The 24,692-nt window shown below is 42.4% G+C and overlaps 1 protein-coding gene across 8 annotated transcripts; it reads right to left on the reverse strand.

Moving 5' to 3' along the window:
* Positions 1 to 23,924, reverse strand: IL31RA (interleukin 31 receptor A). Of its 8 annotated transcripts, XM_035100788.2 has the most exons (17): positions 23,120 to 23,924; positions 22,884 to 22,958; positions 19,539 to 21,100; positions 18,384 to 18,674; positions 18,037 to 18,154; positions 17,003 to 17,214; positions 15,193 to 15,350; positions 13,629 to 13,782; positions 12,655 to 12,734; positions 10,398 to 10,620; positions 9,695 to 9,877; positions 8,705 to 8,806; positions 8,299 to 8,445; positions 7,223 to 7,363; positions 6,418 to 6,508; positions 6,035 to 6,101; positions 1 to 4,429 (listed from the first exon to the last, which is right to left on the reverse strand). In XM_035100788.2, exons 3-17 carry the CDS (start codon positions 19,606 to 19,608, stop codon positions 3,962 to 3,964), a joined length of 2,505 nt encoding a protein of 834 aa, XP_034956679.2. In that variant the 5' UTR covers positions 19,609 to 21,100; positions 22,884 to 22,958; positions 23,120 to 23,924; the 3' UTR covers positions 1 to 3,961. The 8 variants fall into 8 exon arrangements, with proteins under 8 accessions (XP_034956679.2, XP_034956681.2, XP_060136279.1 ...); XM_035100790.2 differs by lacking the exon at positions 22,884 to 22,958 and having other exon boundaries at positions 19,539 to 19,627; XM_060280296.1 differs by lacking the exon at positions 22,884 to 22,958.
* Between the last annotated feature and the right edge of the window lie 768 nt (positions 23,925 to 24,692).

The raw sequence follows: 24,692 nt of genomic DNA on the forward strand, positions 1-24,692 counted from the left end.
AAGCACTGACATGTAGTCAGCTGCTAGCATAAACAAGCCCTTGGCCATCCCTTGTATAAGAACATCTGATACCCATTCTCATCTCTATATAGGTGCATGTTTGTCATCCTTGCAGTGTTGTGCAAACTATTGTTAGCATATTTATTTGTGTAGCCTTCAGTGTCTTTGGAGTACCATATGTTGTACATGTATTTCTAGCTGCATAAGACCATGAAGTCATAATTAAAGTTGTCTTTTTGTTTCTCGGTATTTCCCAGCAGCGTTTTGCTTTGTGTTTGTTACATTATTTTCATTAGTGCAGTGGCTACAAAACTGTAGGTCCATATATACTGCTGTGCTGGAAGATAAATATTTTGGAAAAGTCTCACCTGTTTGATGCATTAAAGCAGGCTGACATTCAAAGCATTGATACACTGGAGAGAACAAGGATGCAGTGGGCTTCACCGAGGTGGTCTGTGCTACAGCTGAGTTAGAATCTAAAGCACAGGCATTGCACACAACATTAAATCTTGAAGATGTCACATAGGACTTGCGTATTTTTAGTGCAATACACCATTATGCCCATGTCACAGAAGTACAAAAATGATGGCCTAGAACCATTTGTTTATTTGGTAACAAAAAGGAACATCCGTAGAAATTTGTCACATCCACACCATACACTGAATAGTCATGGCTTCTCAAAGATTCTTGGGAACTAAGAAGTCTGAAGGGCAAATGACAGCTCCCATGTTTCTTTGGGGGAACCCATGACACTTCAGGTGGCGTAAGAATGTCTTAAATGCATGGTATGAGTAGAACCTCTAATGTTGCTTTAAAAAAAATCTAGCAATGACTAGTCTATGTCCTAATGTTATACAGTATTATCTTGCTTCAGAATAGAGCTGCAAAGTCAGCAACTGCCCAGACACTAACAATAACAAGAGTTGGGGATAGGCAAACCCTATGGGAGTTATCAGGCAAAAGTGAGGTTAATATGAAAAACTGGCATTTTTCTATTACCAGTGGTTGCCTGAACTAGTCGCGATGTCCTTGAAAGATTAAACTCCACTCCTGTTCACTCCACTCCAGTCTCACTTGTTACTCAGGGCTGAAACATATGCTCTCCCGTCACTTGCAACTTCATAACAAAGCCATCGAGAATTTAGCAGACTATTTAATGCTTTAATGGCATTTTTTTCCCAGCAGCTCAGAGTAGGATGGTACATTAAATGAGAAGTCTCACAACAATATTTACAAATTTGATCTTGTTCATGTATCTTGTATCAATGTTTTGTATATAAGCAATTTATGCAGCATTTTTATATATACAATGTTTGTCCTCACAATAAATCTGTAGTGTACATCACTAATGTTTCCATTGACATATGGAAACTGGGGTCTTAAGCCATTGAAGCACTAGTCAGGCATTCATTAATTGAGCAGAGAGACTGACCATGCCAGTTCCACATCTGACTTTCACACAATTTAAAAGGGGCTTGCATTAGGCTGAATGCAATGAAAGCCCTTCCCCTGATCAGGAGTTCAGACTGCAGTTTAACAGGCTTACAATCCCCATTCAGACCTTCCTGCGTTGAGCAGTTGGGGCAGGTCCCACACAACAACCTGTCTAGATACAATATCTGAATAGGCACATTTGTGGCAAAAGAAGCACTTCTACCATATAGGAATACCGACAAAGGGCTGCCATCTAGAAAGGGCATGTAGATCATCTGGCTAGGGCATAGATGGGTAAAAAAGGCTTTTTTGTTTCCCTAGGACCCAGCCATCACCGCAGTTGATTGCATGCCTTGTGCTTAACCTCTAAAAGTGGCTGGTGTGGTCAGCTTTGGTAGTTGTGTGATTACCTATTTTGGGAATGTGATGGAACAGATTCCAAGTCTCATCCTTTGCCTCTCATTTCAGCATCTGTTTGGACAACTAAGAGCAATTGTGGGGGATTATAATCTATGGAGTTTATTTGTGATGCTGTCTCCTTTCACCCACACAACATCTACTTGCACCTTGCTGCTGTATTAGGAACACCTACCACCAACAGTATGCTAGGCAGTCTGCAAAATACAAAAAATGATACAGAACTTGGCCCGGCGCTCATATTGTCTTCAACAGAAGTGAGAGAACCTATGGTGCTGAAGATGCTGGTGACCTCTGGCCACGCCGTTGGGGGCTGAAGAGAGTTAGATTCTAGCAACATACAGAAGGCTACAAGTTCCTAAATCCTGGTCTACTACATACTATAACTCAGGCATCCCCAAACTGCGGCCCTCCAGATGTTTTGGCCTACATCTCCCATGATCCCTAGCTAACAGGACCAGTAGTCAGGGAAGATGGGAACTGTCAGGGCCGTCTCAAGCTGGTTGGGTGCCCTGGCGCGGAGATCGCTCTGGCGCCCCCACCCTGGTGGGCGCAGCACGGCTTCTGCGCGGCTTCGACGCGCAGCACCCTCCTGCCGGCCCGGTGCCCTGGCGCCCCGCGCCACCAAGACTACCCCTAGAGCCGGGCCTGGGAACTGTAGTCCAAAACATCTGGAGGGCCGAACTTTGGGATGCCTGCTATAACTGGTATGCATGGGCCCTGTATTTCCACAGAGGGTTTGGCTGGGGCGACTAGAAATAGAGCAGCATAATGGATGGAGAAATAGCTATCATACTTCTCATTTTTACTTTGGAAGCTTCTTCTCTCTGTTGTCCTTTTTCTTTCTGGAAAAACTAATATGCTTTCACATTCAGCAATATGCCTTAAATATATTGAACTGGTGGTTTAGCAACAGATAATGCCAAATACCGGTAGCTGCAAATGGACAAGTAAGCTGAATGAAGGTGGATTGCTGTCATGATTCCTCTACCTACAGGAAAGGCTGAAACCACAACTTGGCTAGTTTTCAAATTGTTTGGCTATAAAACATTTTTTGCCAAACCTGACAAGTCTTCCCATATGAGAAGATACATGAGACTCAAACAGCCAATGTGAAATGGGAGTGGAATGCATTGGTTTTTTTCATTTACCTATATGCAAATATGACTCCACAGTAAGGTGGATTGAAACAATGGAATATTTGTACTATGTACGCTTTGGTATCTATCCAAATAAGGTACCATATCAGTCATTTGAATAGGATTTTTGCCTAAGGAACTTTGTCCTTAATGCTTTTACTTTTCTTTTTAGTTATGTTATTTTTTACTTGGTTGTATACAAAACCCATGGTATTTTAAAGTCATACCCAGAGGAGACCCACTGAAACGTAAGTCTTTTGACCTCAGTAGATCTATGCTGAGTATGAACTTGTGGGATATAGCCCCATGTTTATTATTGTTTCCTTTGAAGGAAATTCCATTTAACTTTTCAACTACATGCTTTGATTCTGTCTTCCTGCCTATGCAGCTATGCTCACATGCTTACCAGGTAGGCATGAAATATTAGGACTAAAATAATTAGAGGGTTTTAAAAAGGTGCTCTGGCATTTGATGATTGTGAGCCTTTTTTAAAAATATGTTTTCAATCCTCTGGTGTCAAAGCTCCCCAGCTGACTTCCCCCCCACATTCTGATGGCCACAGAGGTTTGGGATGCAGAGAGATCGCCACCCCCTCCATCTCTGATCATTCTATATTTGGGTAGAGGGTGTTGGGGAGAAATATAGTGCCTCCATATGAATTACACTACTTTGTTTTTGCTAATGAACAGTGGACCATGGTGAGCCATCAAATGCCTGATGCCAATTGAAAATAGGACAGAGAACTTCATGTCCTGAATAATGGTCACAGCTAAACCAAGTCTGCAACACTCTCCTTGACTCAGGCAGTAGCAGCATGTTTCTTTCATTGAATCACAGAACTGTAGAACTGGAAAAGACAATGAGGGTTATCTAGTCCAACCCCCTGCAATGCCCAATGTGGGACTCAAACCCTTGACCCTGAGATTAAGAGTCTCATGCTCCATTAAATTACTCTGAACAGGGACAATATATTAACGCTTTGAGAACCGTTTAACTGCATTCAGTGCCACATAACACTGTCCTGTCACAAAAACTGGCTGGGCTTTTGTTCCTTCTGTATTTTGGCCTAAGAACTCTCTTGTATGGACAGAGTTTTTCAAATATAGGTTGAACTCAGTTTTCTCCTTCAACTCTGGCTGATCTTGAACTTCACCATCTCCATAATCTCTAGAATCCACTTTTGGAGCTGGAATTGATGGTGAATTCCTGAAATCATGCCCCAGAGAGGTTGATTGTGCAAGAGGTGCTATAGCTTCATGTTCCTCACTGCACAAAATCTCATGGTTGGCCATCAAGAAGTTTGAGGTAACATCAGTCTGGTTCAACCAGGTTTCAAGGGTCAGCAAGTGTGATTCATCATGATCCTTTCCACAAGGATCTACCCTCAAAACACTGAGTGTCTCATTCTCAGAGGGTGAATTTCTCAACATTGTCTTCTCCTGGGAGGGGAAAAAGAGAAAGAAAGGATGTAAAGTTAAGTAATTAAGTTCCTCTTGGGTCTTTACCAACAGGAAAAAAATGTTTGTCTCCAAAATTTGCAGAAAATTTGAAAGTGTAATTTCCTCCAATGTGTCTTTCCCTTTTGGAATCTTGCTAACAAACTACAAGTAAGCATGCAGATGAGCAACTGTCCATAATCTCATAATCTCATGTTCCTTGAATGATCCTCAAAGTAATATGAGTGCAGCCTGCTTGCTAATAATCAATACCATGGAAACAAAAAAGGAAAAGTCTCATTAACAAGTCTGTTCTGTCCTCCTTTATTCTAAGGAGCAGATGCTGCCAGGTGACCTCTCAACACTTTCCGTCCACTTGAGTTCCAAAACCCACTATAATATGCCCTAGTCCAGCATGACTAACCTTTTTTGGCCCTAGAATCACCTCTCTCAGGGAAAGGCTGGAAGAAAAATTCAATTTTGTTTACATTTCACTGAGAAGCTACCCAGTTCACATTTCTCAAACCGGCACACAGATGTCCTTAGAAATTTACACTTGTCCAAATTTTGCAATGCAGTTTTCTAGTCAAGTAATGTGTACAAAAGAAATGCATATACTAGGGTAAAGTGTGCATAAAAATGCACACATTGTTGAATATAATATGCAAAAATGCATTATATTGGGGGAAATTGCTTACAAAAACGTGTGTATTATTCAGAACTGCTTACAACAATGAGTTTATTAGGGGAAATTCACAATGAAATGTTCACTAATTTTCATGAGGTTTTTTGTTTTTATTGCAAAGTGCTCTAAAGAAATGTAGAGAACTGAATCTAAGATTGGAAAAATGACTGATTTGCCCATCCCTTTATGAGGGCCACAGTCCAGCAAGTAAGCATGGTCAATTTGTGGGGTGGGGGTTGCTGGAAATTCTGCCTATTACTTTGCACAGAATGGTCTCTCTAAAAGCCTGGGATTAAATAACACTCTTCTGTAGAGAGTGATCTCTAATGAACAGGCAGTAACTCCAGATCAGATTGAAAGACTACCTGTGGCTTTGCCGGCTGAATCAGGCTCACAGGTTAGCCACCCTAGCCATAGACCAGTCAGAAAAAGAGAAATGATAATCATACGTTTATGAATGTTTAAAGCACTTCACATACACTATCCCAGTAATCCTTGCAACCGCCCTGTACGTTAAGCATTATCCTCAATATTGCAGAGAGAGGAACAAAGAGGAGACTCCTGGAAGAAGTAGCCCCCTCTCTTCCCTCTACCACTGGCCACAGCTCTACTTTCCCCTCTTCAAGCAAAAAGGGGCAAGTGTCTGTCGCTTGCCTTTGCAAGTCATCAAACAGCAACAGCTGCTACTGGGAGCTGCTATTGCCTAATGGAGAGGGCAGTCAAGGGGAAGGGCAGGAGCAACACAAGCATGAAAGGGAGGACAGAGCAAAGCGAAATCTCATGCATGCCCACAAGGGAAGTCAGGCTGCAGGGCAGTGTAATGATCAGGGACAGCCCTGGCCACCACACACATCTATTAGATATTATTTTTCTTCTATTTTCAAACAAATTATCACACCGGATCAGCAAAAATTATTCATTACCTGAAATCCACTGGGGAAACTTGGTAGCACCGGATGTGGGATTTCAGGCCAACAAATCTTTTTCAACCTGCCAAAACAAAATTTATCCATCTAATACAGGTATTTATTGACACCTATTAACAAGAAAAACCATTTAAACTAAGTTAAAATCAAGCCCCTTTTCCTCCATCCATCATAATAAGTTTTTAATTTATGTAACTTGCCATAATTCAGTAATAAGATTTCTCAGCTCAGGGAGTGGCTCTGCCTTTCCTTTGTAGTGGTTTGTATTTCAGACATGTATTTAACAAGCAAGAAACTTTTTTTAAAAAAAACTATGCTTCCATTTACTACAATAGCTCATTTTCACCCATATAAAATGACTTATGCAAACATTTACTCACGTGCGTCTTTTCAGAGCCCACAATAACCCAACACTTGTTAAGCATAGCATGAAAAATCCAACAATGACAAACAGAAGAATATCTGTCTCACCTAGGAGGGGAAAGAGGAAGAGTAAAATGACATAAAAATATAAACACCCAAGAATTCTAGGTTATCTCAAAAGTAAGTACCAAGGGATTCAGTGGTACTTATTCCCATTTACTGAACTGTACTGTATTTTAGCACTTTAAAGGGGGAGGTGGGGATACAGTCTTGTAGAGGTCCCCAGTAAGAAAAAAGAAAGAAAGAAATTCCATCAAAGGTCTTGTGATGCATCTTCTTGTTGCACTTTTGACATATATACTGAACCACATAGATGGCTGCTGTAGAATGCAACTACTGTACATGGGTGTCACACAGCGGGGGTGGGGGGGAGGCTGTTTGTGTGTAGCAGCTTCCTGTCATGATACTGCATATCCTCCCCAGAGAACATTCGGCACAGTGCCCTGTCCATACAGTTGTGACCTGATTTAGTACTACTAAGCTGGGAGCAACTCAGCAGGGTACGTGTAGCGGCCGGTAAGAACATTCTTACATGTATAATGGGGGAAAAGTGAGATTACCCACAATCACAAGTTGGAAGTGTACCCTTTCTATGAGTTTATGTCAACTGTACATTCTTTCAATCAACAGAATTAAGGTTTCCTGGATTTCACTTTGTGTGTAATAGTGTTGGAGAAGTAGGCTACTCTTTCTGTTGGCCCAGTTCAACACGCATTAAAAAGCAACCAATGAATAGAAAACTATTTGCACTGAGTAACTTACTAAGTTTATGGGTGATGAAATCTATCTCTGTTCCATTGGTTCCTCCAGCCATGGTGCTTGCCATAACATGAGCTGTGTACTTGGTGTTAGCTTGCAAGGATTTAAGGTGGTATTCTAGCACATCAGCACTCACTGTTTCTCCTAATAAGACACAAATTTAGGGTTAAATGTTCATCTGGTCTAGTATATATGAAATTCCTTCAAGCCTGAAGGATCTTCAAGTGCCATACAAAAGGAAACTTTTTTTTTACTACCAAGCGTTATGAGATGCTGCTGCTCAGCAAAATAGACAGCAATGACGCATGTGACAAAATGTAAAATGATATTTTATTATAGAGAGAGAATGGAATCTGCAACAAAATACTGCAGTGCATTCATGCCCCTAAGAGGAGTGATCCAGATAGAAAGAAACAGCTTCGTGGTGCAATTCAGGCCTCTTGAGGTTTGTGTTTCAGGAGTTGAGAACTAATCACAAACACTCTTTTTCTTCCCCCACTGGAAATATGGGGATGGAGGGCTGGCAGCCCCAAGCCTGAGCATTTTTAGTCATATAGCACACGCAGTAGTGGGTGTAGCCAAACTTTCTTCAGCAAAGGTTTTCAAACTATGTCACAGTAAGCCAGGGGGGGGGAAATGAATTCCCCACATGTAATAACAAACCTGTTGACAAAACCAAGTTTGACACCAGGTTTGAGAAGAGACAAACCAAAGCAAACAAAGAGCCATTTAAAAGACAGGAAAAGATTTAAGTGGTTGGTTCCTGTTCTAAGCACTGACAAAACAACATTTACCCATCCCTGGACCTTCCAAACATATCATGCAGGGTTAGAGTCAGCAGGTAGCATTCTGCCTCCACACCAAATCGCATGTGCCCTTTTTCCTGGCAGTTGTACCAAGGCAAATGCATTGGAACAGAAAGCTTCCAAATTTTTCAGTTGTTCCTTTCCTTACCAGCAATCCATGCCAACATATGGAGGCCACCTGAGACTAAAGAAGAACAGCACTACAGTTGAACACTGTTAAGAAGTGGTAGTATGACAGCCTTCTAACTTTCTACCTCTTATGTGTATACGTACCCAATTCTTTTCCACCATCAGCTTTGTAAAATATAGTGTAGTTAATAATATCACCATGTCTGTCTGCTTTTTTAATTTCCTCCCACGTTATGGCAGCTTCATTTTTATCAAAATATTTCACCACAGCAGTAGGACCTCGGATTGGGCCTAAATGAAGTAGAAAAATACAGGCAACAAAACTTTAATAAAAGAAATGATGTTGTGAATAATGTTCAGTGTTGCTAAATGCATAGCAATGTAGAAAAACAACTAATGCAATTTTACATATTTAACAGAACAATCCTATTAGAGGTAGTCGTAGGAAGGGAGAACCCAAAGCAGAGAAACTACCAGATTCAAAGCTGACTTATTCAGATAGGATTAAGGGAGACTGATATTTGCCACAGAGGCAGTCATTTATACGTACTTCCTTCTTGAAAATAGGTTCTGGTGGAACTCGGCACTTTTACTTCACCTTTATGTAAGGGATACACTGAAATGTTGTAACATATATAAGGATTGAAGGTTCCTGGGGGGGAGGAGAAACAAGATGCACAGAATATCACTGCTCTTTCAAGATGTGCAACAAAACTTTTAATTACACATAACATAACATAAACATAACATCACATCATATCATATCACATCATATCATATCACAACACAACACAACACATTTCACTCACACAGCAGCAACAGAAAAGCCACATGCCAGAATCAGGACTTTACAAACTTAGGACCTTTCCTTTATGACATATTTTCCTTGCTATATTGAAAAGCAGTATAGACTAAGAAACATGCAAGGTCCAATTTTTATGTAGGATAAAACCAATATAAATGCAGCATTTTAGACTTTTTCTTTCTGAAAAACAACTCGAACAGCTGATAACCAGACTTTTTGTGCCAATACAGAAATGGAACTAGACTGTTTTGAGTTTACATTAAATCAAAACACCATCACTAGATGGGCTATAAGCACCAGAAGTAAATAAATGTGTTTCCAACTTGTGGAGTTTTTCCTCCAATAGATATTATGTATTGCTTGCGGCCAAGCAAATAAGGTTGCACAGGAGTATAAAGACCTTCATGTTCCCCTGTCTTGTGACAGAAATCCACTCCCTTCTGTCTGTCCCTATCAGAACAGTCCAAATTTTCAAGACCAATCTGAAATAGCTCAAGCAGTTTCAGCATGGACTATTCTGGAGGACTTTAGCAGTGAAGAACAGCATTGCACCCATGTGCTTACCACTCAGAGATATTTGCTAACAGTGACGTGCAACCAAACACAAAAGTACATAAATAAATACCCAACTGGAAACTGTCCCAACATAATTTACATCATTAGATAGAAAAAATTAGGAGTGAAGATACAGAAATAAATACATTGGGTTTAAAAGACAGTCTCCAGAACCCTTACCTTTTGGAAATGTCCAGTTTGTTACATTTGTTATGTATTCCCAAGATCTGTTGTATGGATCTGTCTCCAATTCATTATACCATTCTATAATGTATTCATTTATTTCTAACTCTGAAGTTTCCCATTCCAAAAACAAGTGTTCCTTTAAAGCAGAAGTATTCAAGCTAAGAATCCTTTGGAGATCTAAGAGAATGATTGCTGACATTAGCAGGAATGTTGACTTAAGCAGACTTCAGCAATTCAATTGAATATTATTGTGATTAATAAAATATTTGAGTTAGAACTGAGAACAGAAGACAGAAGGAAGCAAAAGGGTATGTAACAATAACAATCCTTCCTAAGAAAACCTTTTAACATGATCCCCTACAGAAAAACAAGGTACTCTGAGAAGCAATACTCAATACATTCTACATCTTATCAATATAGGCTGCAAAAATAAATACACAATGAATAAGCAGTGAGACTGCATAGCAATATCCTTGCAGACAGGGATTCAAGTACAAAGTGAGGTTTTGGGATCCGCTAAATTAGAAGTCCCATTTCTTAATTCTACCTGCAAATGCTGCCACCATGTAATTGTATTTTTTAAAGTATCTGAAAGGGAATACACATTTATAAACACAATGACACATATCAATACCCAAACCACAGTGACCTATTACTACATTTTAAAAATCACACATTTTGATCACATAAAACTCACTCATGCTTTCTTCATGTATTGATGGAATTTTCAAAACAGCCTCAGGAGAATCTCCAGCTATATTATGAGCAACAACACTGATCGCATAGGCTTCCCCTGTCAGTCCGAAATAACTGGAATTATTTTTAGCGTTGACAGTTTTTTCAAAAGGAGGCTTGCTTTTTGTAAAATACTTTATTCTGTAGCTATCTATTCTTCCAGAAGATGGGAATTCTTCATGTTTCTGTTAAAAAACAAAGTTGGTTATCCAATAAGTTTGCAATCCATACACACTTGAGTTTACCTGTAAACGATTGCACTGTTAGAATCTGGTCTTGAAATTTATTTCCATCTTTTGCTTACAGGAAGATTACAGCAAGTGCTTTTGTGCTGTAGCTTGCAGTCTTGATTCACTTAATACCAGCCATAGGTCAGCAAATAATTACAAATTTATTTACTGTTCTTATTTCCATTACTCTCAGGAAGCAAGGGCAAGCTGCTGTTTCTCAGTTTAACAATCTCCAATCCAATCATTCCATATCTACTTCATAAGATTAACATGAATTTTGCAACATTGCACTAGCAGGTTGCTTTCAGTATCAATGGAATAAATAAATGGTATGCCTATATATGCCACAATCCCTACTGCTCTGCCTAAAAAAAAATACTTTCCACCAATTCTGTGCTACTTTGTGAGCCATACTAACACTCCAGTTTTTTGTTTTTCCTTGTTTTCCTGTTTATCTTTTAATGTAAGGCAAGTTTACAACCTAGTGGCAATTGCCTGGCTTGTAGAAACCTTCCATGTAGGACTTTAACACACATCAGTGGCAATGTTTGCTATTGTGGATTTTTGTCTCCAGTCACCGTAATTGTGCAAATTATTTCATTTAATACATCTATACCTTTCCAATTAATTGTTAAAGGTGTTTCACAGAAAAAAATAGAAACTTTACAGAAGGCATCAACAGGAGGGAAGGCACAAGATAGTAAAATCTTTTCCCAGAGCCTAAAGGAGAGCTATGTAGGTGCCAGATGAACTGCCCTTGGGAGGATGCTCAGGTCACCACAATCCAAGCCGTACAATCGCAGGCTTGTCCTCCGGTAGCCACCTTTCCCAACTTCAAAGCTAGGGACACTTGGAGCAGCGCAATGGCCTCACACAGATTTCCTGCTTTGTACAATCTTTCTGGGGCTTCAATCTGCAGAGTTGCAACACTGCTATAACATGTGTGCATGTTATACTACTACTACTGTAGGAAGTTGCAGAGTGTATAAGACCATCTGATTTTGAATCCTCACCACCATCCTGCCACTTGCTTCTGCTTTTGGCAATTTTTCTCCCAAACATTTATGCAACCATAAAAAACAGCCAGGATTCTTAAGACCTCTGTATGATATTGCAAGCTACACTGAAGAATCTCATGAACCAAAGCATGGACCATATTTTTCCAACACCTGGTTTAAAAATGTTTATACACACACATACATTTCCCATGCCAGTCTCTCCTGAATAGTATCCTGGTAAACTAATATGGACACCACCTTAGATAATCCACCTTTATTCATGAAAACAAATAATTCCTTCACAGAATTCAGCAAAACAGTTGTTGTTTTTCTCAGAGAGATGTTTACTGCTAAAAACAAAGCTTCACTGGGAAAGTCTATTCAGAAATCAGAGTAATCAAAATGGCAGAGGTGTTTGCCAGTGTAATGGTATGTATTTGCATGAGTTAGAGCAGGGTTCCCCAAACTAAGGCCCACTGGCTGAATGTGGCCCGCGAGGCTCTTTTATGTGGCCCCTGGCGACCCCCGCCGCTGCCCGCTCTTATCGGCGCGGCACAGCTGCCCACTTCCAGGTGGCTGGAGCATCAGAAACAGCTTGTGCGCATGCGCACGCGTCATTTCCGGCACACTTCCAGGTCAGAGGAGGCCCAAGCGCATGCACACAAGCTACTTCCAGTGCTCCTCCAACCCGGAAGTGCACCTGAAATAGCGTGTGCACACACGTATGGGCGCGCGCTCCCCCTCCCTCTGGCCCACCACGCGATCGGCATGGCGGACACCGGTCCAAAGCTGGGTAAGTTTGGGGACCCCTGAGTTAGAGTGATACAAAGTACGTAGTGACTCATCTCAAACATGAAAAATACCAATTAACATAGTATATAGGCTACTGAGTTGTATCAGAAATAATGTCAGTCGAACCTGACAGCACATTCACCATTCAAATACTAAACCAAAAAAACCCCAGAATCTCAAAGTGTCAAAACAAAGTTACCTTCCACAAAAGGTGCACAGTTCTTCTTCCAGTGGGCTGATGCAACTCAAGTACTCGCCACAAGTCTACTTTCAAGGGAGCTATCAAAATTAATACATCATAATTTAAAATATAGAAATGAAAGGCATTAACAGACAACTCCTATAGCCCACCAAGATAGCCACTTCTATGCTGCTAAAAAGCTAGTTAGTATCATATTCTCATCCTGCAGCAAGTGGATATTCAAGAATAGCACAAGAATAGAACACATAACAACTAGTTCTTTCTTGTTCTCCAAAACTGGGGAGGCTGTCTATGAACAACTCCCCTAGCAACTGTGTGCTGGAACATCATGACAAGCTGGCAACACTAAACTCATACACTTTCCCTCTAGACCAGTGGTTCCCAACCTTTTTTTTTTTTTTTTGGCCATGTCCCATCTAAGCATCTCTAAAATCCTGGTGCCCCCCCCCCCCGGTGACATATAATGCTTATTATTCAAAAACTGAACTCCTATTCATGTGGAGGAAACCTAAAAGGCCATTCATTCCCCCCCCCCGTGGGGCGTGTGCCCCATGTTGGGAAGCACAGCTCTAACCATATTCAAGAGTAAATGACTGGAAACAGCAACGATATCCAATAGTAATACTGTATTATTATTATTATTATTATTATTATTAATTAATTAATTAATTATTCCCCGCCTATCTGACTGCGTTCCCCCACCCACCCTGGGCAGCTCCCAACAGAATACCAACAACAACAATGAATGATATAACCAATATAGCAGTGTGAGATAGCCCTGCCTGACAGATACCCCTTCACTGCCAATCCTATTTAACATATACTGTATAAACATAATAATAATAATAATAATAATAATAATAATAATAATAAACAAAATTCAAACTGAATTAATATAAACTGATTTTTTAAAAGATCTGTAAATTTAAAACTTAACAACAGCATCAAACCGTATCAGCATTTTTGCTTACCTTGTTCTTCAGTTGTTCCCATTTTTTCTGCACTCCACTCACTCCAAAACTTCGAGTCATTATGAGCGCACCGAATGTCAACAGTATAGTTTGTACAATCCCACAGATTAGTGAGATCAATTGTTGCTCTGTCTTCCTCCATGAAGTAATCTTTCTAGAAATTGGGCAGAATAACAGTTTTCCTTCAAAGAACACAGCAAAAATCATAGGTGGCAAAATATAAATAGCATGGTCTCCCTTGTTATCACTTGCATCCGTATTCTCACATTCCTCACCCCCCACTCCAGGTGTGGCTCAGATGGAAATTCTACTTGCCAAAAACTGGCATTCATTCTTTGCTAAAATAACTGCTTACCAAAACAAAGCAAGCACGTACGTGTGTGTGTGTGTGTGTGTGTGTGTGTGTGTGTGTGTGTGTGTGTGTGAATGACTGAATGACAAGTACATGGAGGATGGATAATGTGCAGTTGGAAAAGGTTCAGAAAAGGGCAACCAAATTGATTAAGCGGATGGGGAAACTCTCATTTGAGGAAAAGCTAAAGCATTTGGCACTTTATAGTTTAGAGAAAAAGGCAAGAAAGAAAAGACGTGATGAAAGTGCATAAAATAATGCTAGGAGGAGCAGACTGAGAAGATGAGGCCAACCAGGACCGTCTTAAGGGTACCCAGCGCCCTGGTGCAAAAAAACCCTTTTTGCCCCCCCTTCCCTTCGGCCTGCACGGCTCCCGGCTCTGAGTCACTCACCTCTGGTGGCTCCGAATGCTCTCCTCAGCGACGCTCAGCTCCAGGCGCACGGGCCGGCCCAGCTCACCCAGCTGCGCTTCCCTGCCCAGCGGAGGCCTGTTGTACACAGGACTGCGGAGGAGCTGCCAGGCGAGCTCGGGAGGCTGCTGCAAGGGGAGCGCGACTCCGCCGGCCTCGCCGAGCTCCAAGTCCGGCAGGCCCCGTTGCCAGCCCAGCACCCCGCCGCTGCCACCAGCAGGGCCACCGCCAAAGCCAGAGGCCCTCCCACTCGGGACACCCGCGACCGCCAGCCCCGCCGCATCTCTGCTGCGCCGCTTGAGCACGGGGCAGGACCCGAGGAGGAAGGGCCACCCCGCCACCGCCGGGCCTGGAGCAAGGAAGCGGCCTTCTTTGCAGGAGCAGCCGAGGTGCCTCAGAGGCCGCGCGGCTCCTGGCCTCGGAGGTTTGACAGCCTTCCCGCCAACCCTGGCGCTGCGTTTCATTGGTAGAGCTGCTGCCATGTGGCGTCACCTCTACCAATGAAACGCAGCGACGGGGTGAGGGATGACCCTGCAGAGCGAAGCAGGGTCCTAGTGCCCCTGCTCCGCTCGCTTACCTCCCTGCTCTCCCCTGAGCGGCGCGGCTGGCGGAGGGAAAAGGGAGGCCGCCGCGCAGCTCCCCCACTTGCTGGGGCGCCCCTCAGCGCCCCCTGAGCACCCAGGTGCCCTGGCACCCCGCGCCACCGGGGGTCTACCTAGAGCAGGCCCTGAGGCCAACATGGGCTACATGCCTGTAGTCATATGAGCTGGAAAAATTGCTACTCACTTACAATTCAACCTACCGTGCCATTTCCCATTATGGATTTGTGTCGAATTTGGCACCTTGTATTGTTCTCGGCACTTACAGGCATATACCGAGGTTTTTTCCAATGAACTCTTAGCATTTGCTTCATCCCTGGAACTGTTTCTATTTCAGTTATCTGAGGGGGATCAGTCTTCACTGGAATTGAGAAAAAAAGCTCTCATGCTTTCAATGCTAATGCTTTTACACTCAATCCTACCGGCAGCAGCAAGAGAAATTCTCTTGGAATGGAGAGTGGGGTAGGCTGCACATTTGAACCCCATTGCAGAATTTATATTTCATTTCTAAGCATAGCTATAAAAAGATAATTAAATTACTTCTGTTCAGTGGAGCGGGACTGATGAACCAGATCAATGTGATGCTACACCACTGCCATACTTGGAATTAAACCCAGCTAGGTTGGAGGTAGAGGCAGATTGTTGTTGTTGTTGTTGTTGTTGTTGTTGTTGTTGTTGTTGTTACAGTGGACCCCCTGGATACAGATTTAATTCATTCCGGGGGTACATGCACACCCCGAAAAATCCGTAACCAGAGGCGCTGCTTCTGCACATGCAGTGAAACCCAGAAAAATACTTCCGGGTTTGCTGCTTTCACAACCCGAAGATTATGTATCCAGAGAGGTACATAACCCGAGGGTCCGCTGTATTTCAATTTATAAACCACCTTTATCTTCCAAGGATCTCAGGTGATGTACATGGTTCTCCTCCTCCCCATTTCATCCTCACAACAACCCTTTGAGGTAGGTTAGACTAAGAGATGGTGACTAGCCCCAGGTCACTCAGTGAGCTTCATGGCTGAGTGGGGGTCCAAATCCTGCTCTCCCAGGTCCTAGTCCAACACACGAACCATTACGCTACACTGGCTTTCAGATGGTGATAGCAAGAGCTGGCAGGTAGGAGGGACAGGACCTTCTTAAAGGTGCAACTGTTATTATGGAACTTCCCTCTTCAAGATATACAACCCTTTGGTGTTATTTAGGCAGGCACTGTTTTCATTGAACATTTTAACGCATATTGCTTCCGAAGAGGTTCAACTGATTAGCTGTAATATATTGAAATAAATAAAATGAAGCAGGGGGGTTGGAAGTGTTTTTACCTTTGCTATTAAGGTTACAGTGTTCTCTATTTGTTGTGGTTTTAAGCAGTTTTGGATGTTGTAAACACTGAACTGTGGCTAATATAGGCAACACCTCATTTATGTGGGGTTTACGTTCTGGGCGTCTGCGTCCATCAGCAAAATGCACATGAATGGAGAGTCCTAGTGGCTTGAAAGGAGACTCTCCCCAGAGCGCAAAGAGGATGTCCTCTTCTGGCTTTGGGGAGGGTTTACTTGCAAGCCAGAAGGACTATCCAGAGTGCTCCCCACTTCTGGGTTCCTGGCACCATGTGTGTGTGAGGTCACAGAAAGATAGATCACACACAAATGGGGCACTGCTTGTACATCTAATACAAATATTGCCTCTCTAGGGTCCAAGAGCCCTTTTTCCATCTTCCCTAAGGCAGCAGGGTTCCAGTATCCTGTCAGAGGCCTGGCAACTCCTTCCCAAAGCCCAGGAAGCTTCTTCCCAGCTTAAGCAGGGAGGCACGATGTTCATGCGCATGACGTTACCCCACCCCAATCACTCTTGGAAGCTGGCGCCTCTGGCCCTAAATGTTATCCTACGAAAATGTTCACTGAACACAACTGGAATTTTTTTATCTCTGCAGTAGCAAAAAATGTATTGCAACCACAACTGGTTGCTCCGAGCACAAAAATAAGTTTCTCATATTTTAAATTGTTTATAAACTTACTAATTTTTGTAGAAATTATGCAAACAGGCTGAGATGTTGCTTCCCCCAAGCTATTTCTTGCCGTCACCTGGACACGATATTCCCGAGCAGAAAGTGGTTGATTGAATAATGTACATGAAGCACTTTTGGTTGAGCAGCTTGGTATCTCATCGCCTACTAATGTTGAAACTCCTTTCGTTGAGCAGTTTTCTTCCTCATTTGGTTCTAACATCCTGTTTGTGAAAAATGCAGGCGGTGGGAAGAAGAAAATTAGTAATTCTTTTTGGTGGAAGAAGTGGTTAAGATGCTAACATTTAGATTCAAATCCAGGACTGAAATAGGTTGAGCACAGTTTATAAAAGAACAGTAAAAGGTGAATTATGCTTTTAATAATGACAACCAAAAGTTGAGAACATTCAAGTGTCACAGATTTCAACAGAAGAAATTTAAAGCATGCATTTCTCCCTCCCATAGAAATTAATAGGATGAAAATGTGCTGCAGCCAACCTAGATGCAATACGAGATTCTTGATTAAGATCTTACATGGGAATTTTTAAATTTTTAAAAAAGATCTTTGTATGCATTGTTAACCACACACAGCTGCTTTGAAGATTTTTTTTAAAAAAGTTCTGGGACATTTTGCGTTCTGCTACACACCCCATGCCAGGCCAGCCATTTGTACTATGCCACACCACACTCAAGGCAACCACTTCATGACTGATGGATTTCAGAATTCCAGGTGTGCCCATGGACCCCAAAATCTTGGCAACCACATGTATCATTGAAAGATGAGCGGCTGAACGAACCCTGGAGGTTGTGGTTGAGGCCATGGAGCAGCGCTGCCCAAGCAGATATAGAGACAGAGTTGGCCTCTGAGTTTGCCACTGTGTTTGCATCTCGTTGGATGCCCTGTTTGTGATGAATAGCTATTTAAGATTACTGGGATAATCCAAAAGCAGTTGAACTAAACATTTGATTAAAGGGAGGAAATGCAATTCTAACCCACGTGCTACACCCCTTTGCATAACATCAGCAGCCAACCACTTAGCACTTACTGTTTAGTGAGAGTATAGACTGTTTCAGTGTTCCTTTCATATGTCCATGTGCAATTAAGAGCTGAGCCACTTTTGTAATAAAAGACACAGAAAATAATTTCAGGAGCCCTTGGAGGAACTGCAACCAAGAAAGGAAAAACAATAGATTTCTCAGGCATTTGAATGACCACTTCATTTGGTAAAAAGACTTTAAACTACTTGGCATCAGTAAAATCTTACAATTCACATATTTTAAAATATTACACCCACCAGGATCCCATTCTACATAAATATTGTCAAAGGTTTTTAAGTATTGTTAAACTGCTTAAATCACCCATTTTCAGTTCAAGACTTTTAAGCTTACTTACACCCTGATCTAACTTCAGAGTGAGCCAGGTGTTGCTTTTCAACCGGAGAATCAACAAAACATTTAACGTGAGCTCTTCCATAAGTGAAATTATGAATAACTACTCCAGAGACAGAATCATTGATAATTTGGTAGTTTTCTTCTGCAATCACAACATCATTCAGTGTCCAGATGATATGACTTGCATTTTTATAAGGAAAGAGTTTTTTTCCCAGTCTACAAAAAACTTTCAAGGTAGAACCACTTTCAATTAAAGGGGATGAAGGAAAGATGTGAGCCACAGCATCTCCATCTATTTTTAAAGAAAAATCACTTAGATCAGTTATACTAAAGCAAAACACAAAACAACACAGCAGTGACAGAAAAATGAACAAAGAAGGTACGTACTCATGTATATACAGTTCTACCTCATCCCTTTAACAGACTCAACTGTTCAATACTATCCCTCATGCTTGGGATACATATGTTTTAATTCCCCATGTAGTTTTTCATAGTAGGCCATATTGGACTTTTCGCCATCATACAAAGACTTAGGAGTCAATTTAGACTTCACACATTTGCCAATTTTCTTTCTGTCATTCAGGGCCAAACTAGACACAGCATAAACAAGTACTGTAATATCAGTGTGTGTTTGCTTTTTGAATCGCAGATATGGTATGGGACTGCAGCACACAAGGTAAGTGGGTTTTCCTCCCCCACTCCGCTATTAACAATTGACCATCACCACCTTAACTGGGATTTAGTCCAGTTAATTTAGAAGCTTTAAAATGTTTATACAATCAAACCTCGGCTCCCGAACGCCTCTGTTTTGGAACATTTTGGTTCCCGAACACCGAAAACCCAAAAGTAAATGCTCCGGTTTTCGAACGTTTTTCGGACGCCGGATGTCCGATGCGGCTTCCGCTGAGTGCAGGAAGCTCCTGCAACCAATCGAAAGCCGCACCTTGGTTGTTGAACATTTCGGAAGCCAAACAGGCTTCTGGAACAGATTATGTTCGACAACCAAGGTTTGACTGTATTATATGGATCACCCGCCTTCATTCAAGAAAGCAGCAGATTTCCTTACTGCCTGCCCATCCTAACTAAATGCTTAATTGAAAATTTTTTCTAAGCTAGTTTGCACTCCAACAATAAGTACAGAAAAAGTTCAACTTACCCACTAAACAGAAGCTGCAATGTATGGTTAAGATCCCAAGCATAGTATATAAGATTTTATTTAGAATCATTGTGCATAGGCAGGAAACACTGTAACAAAATTAAGATTTTTTTTTCTCCAACAAAGTCAGTATAGTTTATAATGAAAATAAAATTGTTTTACATATCTTCCCTCAGCTAAATTTCCAAAGGAACCAGAAATCATCATTTTACTATTACCTCACACATTTCAGAGTTGAAGCCTGAAAATAGGTTCCAGATCTGAACTTTTGACTCTTTGCTTTTGACAATGTTATTGCAATAGCACAAAGCTTTTGAAATGGACTACCAATTTTTTTAGGTCAAACAATTTAGAAAAACCTGCAAACCACAAAGCAGTATTGCCACCATTGGAGTTATGTTGCATTTTGGGCTCCCCCTGCCCACAGTGCTCATGGGTAGTTTTTCAACAGTAATGCATGTATATATAGCAATTATTTAAAAAAACTAACAAGCGCTCATCAGATGCTCTCCTGTCCCCAAGAATATGTGCTTATTCTTCTACACACTCCTGAAAATAGATCTAACTCATTTAGAACTCCTGAAATTAGATTTAACTCATTTAGAACTCCTGAAAATAGATCTATCTCATTATCAGCAGCACTGGTTCCCACAGTCCCTGGGATCTTAGCGGTTATAATGGTTGTCCCCTCACCTGTTGCTATTTAGCTGCCACATCCCACTGGCCCCTCCTACCTATGTTAGACAATGTTAGTAGGATCTACTATGAAACTTGTAGTTCTTGAGAAAGAATGCCACCCACATAGTGCGACACACTTCTTTCTGACTCTCAGACTACAAGCGACACAGTTCCAGTTTGCAGATAACATTATAGTTTAAAATAGGCACTGTGGGTTGGACTAGATAACCCTTGGGTCCCTTCCAACTTTACAATTCTAAGATTTAATAAAAAGCCCTTACAACATAATGCAGTTTAGTCCCATATGATTAAGCAATTATAAATAAATGAGTTTCCCCACCCTGAGAATAATGCACTCAGATAAACTGGTTTGTGCAGATCTTTTTTGGGTAAGATACTTTGGTCATAATAACAGGCTACATCCAGCTAAATCCTACTTAGGTCAGACCCTTTGAAATTAATGTTTGGATTTTTAATTCATTTCAGTGAGTCTACTCTGAGTAGGACTAGCATCCGAGGCAACCTGAGTGTGAAAGGGGGGGGGAGATATATGTAAATTTACATAGGAGGAGGAGGACAAATGAGGGCTGACAAGAAATGTAAAAAAGGTTGGGACAGCTGCATATTCCTGCATTGCAGAGGGTTGGACTAGATGATCCTCAACAGTGTCCCTTCCAACTCTACAATACTATAATTCTAGAAGTAGGAGCTATAACTCTCTCTCCCACAGTGGGTCTAGGCACTACTATTATAGACAGATCCTACCTGTTGAAGGCTTTGTTTTAAAGGGACCGGAAATCGTGTTCTACCTGAGCTATACATATATCACGTTTCTGTAGGGATGTTTAGCATTTGTTGAAGGATGGAAGCCACCTTGAGTAAACCTTTTGAGAAAGAATGTAGTGTATCAATGATAAAAAAAGAAACAAAAATTGGGTCAAGCTAGATATGACATTAATTGTGTGAACGTGATTAACTTAGAATCTTTATTTTGTTATGTTTCCCCTAGGATTTTGCCCTATAGGCTGGTCTTACGTTTCCCCAAACCTGTCTATGCGCCATTGATCTTACATTGTTTAAGATGCTGTACTTAAAAGGATGGAAAGTACTCTATTAATTGACATCTTCTTCTTCTAGTGTAATGTTAATAAACTGACAGTGCAATGTCAAGCATGTCTACTCAGAAGTAAGCCCCGCTGTGCTCAACGGGGCTTTACTCCCTTTACTCCCAAGTAAAGGTAAAGGTAAAGGGACCCCTGACCATTAGGTCCAGTCGTGACCGACTCTGGGGTTGCGCGCTCATCTCGCATTATTGGCCGAGGGAGCCGGCGTACAGCTTCCAGGTCATGTGGCCAGCATGACAAAGCCACTTCTGGCAAACCAGAGCAGCACATGGAAACGCCATTTACCTTCCCGCTGTAGCGGTTCCTATTTATCTACTTGCATTTTGACGTGCTTTCGAACTGCAACGGGAGCTCACCCCGTCACAGGGATTCGAACCGCCGACCTTCTGATCAGCAAGCCCTAGGCTCAGTGGTTTAACCACAGCGCCACCTGGGTCCCCTTACTCCCAAGTAAGCAGGTAATCAGGTGTAAAATTGCAGCCTCTCGTGCTGCCTCTCCTGCATTCTCCCTCTTCCTTCTCCTCACTTTCCTCAAAATGTGAAATCCTTGCGTCCAATAGAAAAAATATCTACTGACAGGGCTGAGCAAAGCTGAGTATATGGTGTACAGCCAAAGTAACATGGGAGCCAGGGTAGAAAAGGCGAGGCGAAAAACAGCAGTGTGTGTGCCAAAGCTTAGGCTTCCTGATAATTATGCAATGATCTCTTTTAATAATAAAGGATACCCTGAATCTGGTAACAAAACATCCCACCAAACATCAGTGCCGTCTCTGGTTGCAGAATCCTCGGTGATGGAAACATGCTATTGTGATGCATCCATGAGTTGGCAAGATACATGTTTGGTCCGGGGCTCGGGAGGGACGGAGGGACCATGAAACTAAGGAATGGGGGCTCCAGATTTGATGGGGAGCCATAGGCACGTGGGGGAACTTTGCCTGCACCCTGTTTCTCCTAAGAATCGCGCCTCCCCTTCCTTGCTGCTTAGCCAACCAGCCCCTCCCCAGCCTCAGTTTCCCCACCGGAGCCTGTCCCCATTCCTTTCACAGACATCAGGGCTGCGACTGGAGAGCTGGTGTTGCTGAGAAGCACCTCTCTCTCTTCCCCACCCACCCCACACACACTCGATAGGATATGATACAATACAATAGTCTTTATTGTCATTGTCCCATTCAGAACAACAAAATTGAAAATAAACATCAAACTTACAACAACCATCACCCTACTATCCAAAAATGCAGGTCATAGCTGCCAAGTTTTCGCTTTTCTCGCGAGGAAGCCTATTCAGCATAAGGGAAAATCCCTGTAAAAAACGGAAAACTTGGCAGCTATGATGCAGATCGACTTGCTACCCATCCCGCCTATACATAATTAACCCCTAAAAAAACTCTGATACCCCTCCTGATTTGCCCCCTAAAACTCTGATACCCTACAATTGAATACAGATCCACCCCTTTCGCTTTCTTTCTCCTTCTCCCAGCGTCTCTGTCTGTCTGTCTGTCTGTCTGTCTCTCTGTCTCTCTCTCTCTCTCTCGGACTTGCCTACATTAAAATGGATCGTGGTGGTGGAAGGTGTCCTTTAGTTGCTGTTGTTCAGGAGTCAGAAATGCTTCAGCTACTACTGCAATAAATAAAAACGGGGGTAAATTACAGTGCCCAAAATTCTAAGAGGAGGAGTATGTGCTTCAAATGTACTTTAAAGGCATTGCACATGGAGCTGAGAGGCATTTAAGGACGAACAACATGCACCGTGGCCCAGAATAAAGCCCTTTAAAGTCTTACCTGTCCAAAAGCCCTTAAAGAGAATTTACGTCCTTAGTTTGAGGGTCCAGGAACCCAGCGCTTGCAAGCGGCAGCCGACAGCAGCATTAAAGCCGCTTCGGAGTTACCAGGAATGCGAAGTTGCGAAGGACGAAGCGAAGCAAAACTCGACGTCGTTCTCTACCCGGCGGATCTTTCAAGGACTCGAATAAACGCCTCGATTGTAGCCATTGAAAACAACAATACAAAAAAACCGAAAGAAAAAACCCCCACTGAGTTTGGACATTGTGTGAAAAACAGCTTTTTAAAAATAGTAATAATTCTGGGAAGCGAGGAAGGAGGGCGGGGTGGGTAAGAAGCGTATACCGATGACGGGGGACGGGAGAATGAAAAGTAAAAATGTGGTGCTCGAAGCCAAATGACTGTCGAGTGAATAGCTGAGTAAGAAACTGCCTTTGCGCAAGAAAGACGAAGGAAAGGAAACCGGGGAAAGAAAGGGAAGCAAGACGAGTGGCTTTTCGGTTGAAACTGCCAGGAAGCAAAGCGGGGAGGGCGGGGAGGACCAAGCGAACCAGGGAAAGGAGGCCGCTTAGCGAGGCGGGGAGAAAGAAGCGTGGCGTGAGAGAAAACCTCGGGGTTCAGCCCACAACAGCCTCGCCGTTCCTGGGCCTCCTCCGTGCCTCCTCAAGGTAGAGTTGCCTCCCTCCCGGCCGACGAGGCCTCGCCTTCCCCGGCCCTCCGCCCATGGCGCCGCCCACCATGTCCCTGTCCCGCGCGGCTAAACTATTTGGGAGAACCCGTGAAGAAACCCGGCGGTTACGGGCAGGGCTGGGCCCGAGGCCAAGGTTATATTGCGACTAAAAGTGAAGCTACTTAAGGGAGAGAGGAAGGAACACCACATGCCCAGACCTATGTGGCATCATTTTAGTTACAAATGTCCCTCAGACCTTGTGGGGGGGGCGGACTATATTTTTTGGGGGGAAATGAACAAATTTCTATCCCCCACAAATAACCCAGAGATGCATTTTAAATAAAAGGACACATTCCAATCATGTAAAAACACGCTGATTCCTGGACCGTCCGCGGGCCAGATTTAGAAGGCGATTGGGCCGATCCGGCCCCGGGCCTTAGTTGCCTACCCATCATAGCTGCCAAGTTACCCTTTTTTAAAGGGATTTTCCATTATGCTGAATAGGCTTCCTCGCGAGAAAAGGGAAAACTTGGCAGCTATGCTACCCATGTTTTAATCAATTTCTCTGTTTATTGCTGTCTTTCCTTGGGGGCAGGGAAAAACAGAATGAACTCAAGGGCTTCTATATGTATCTTTTATTCATATGAACACTCATATCTTAGCTTGCAGAGTTTCCTGTATGAATCTTGGATGATAAAAATGTGTTTCCCCAAGATATCAAGTAAACTGCATAATTTCAGGGAAAGGTCCTAGACATGATTGTATGCAACCAAGCAGAATTCTAGAGTTCGCTTAAAAACAACTACACTATAGGAAAGACCAGGGGACGGGGTGGGAGTCATCTTTATCAATGGCTTGAGGGCATCCTGAGCAAGTTTGCAAATGACACCAAATTGGGAGGGG

The sequence above is a fragment of the Zootoca vivipara genome, chromosome 11 (assembly GCF_963506605.1).
Source record: "Zootoca vivipara chromosome 11, rZooViv1.1, whole genome shotgun sequence".
Taxonomy (NCBI): Eukaryota; Metazoa; Chordata; class Lepidosauria; order Squamata; family Lacertidae; genus Zootoca; species Zootoca vivipara.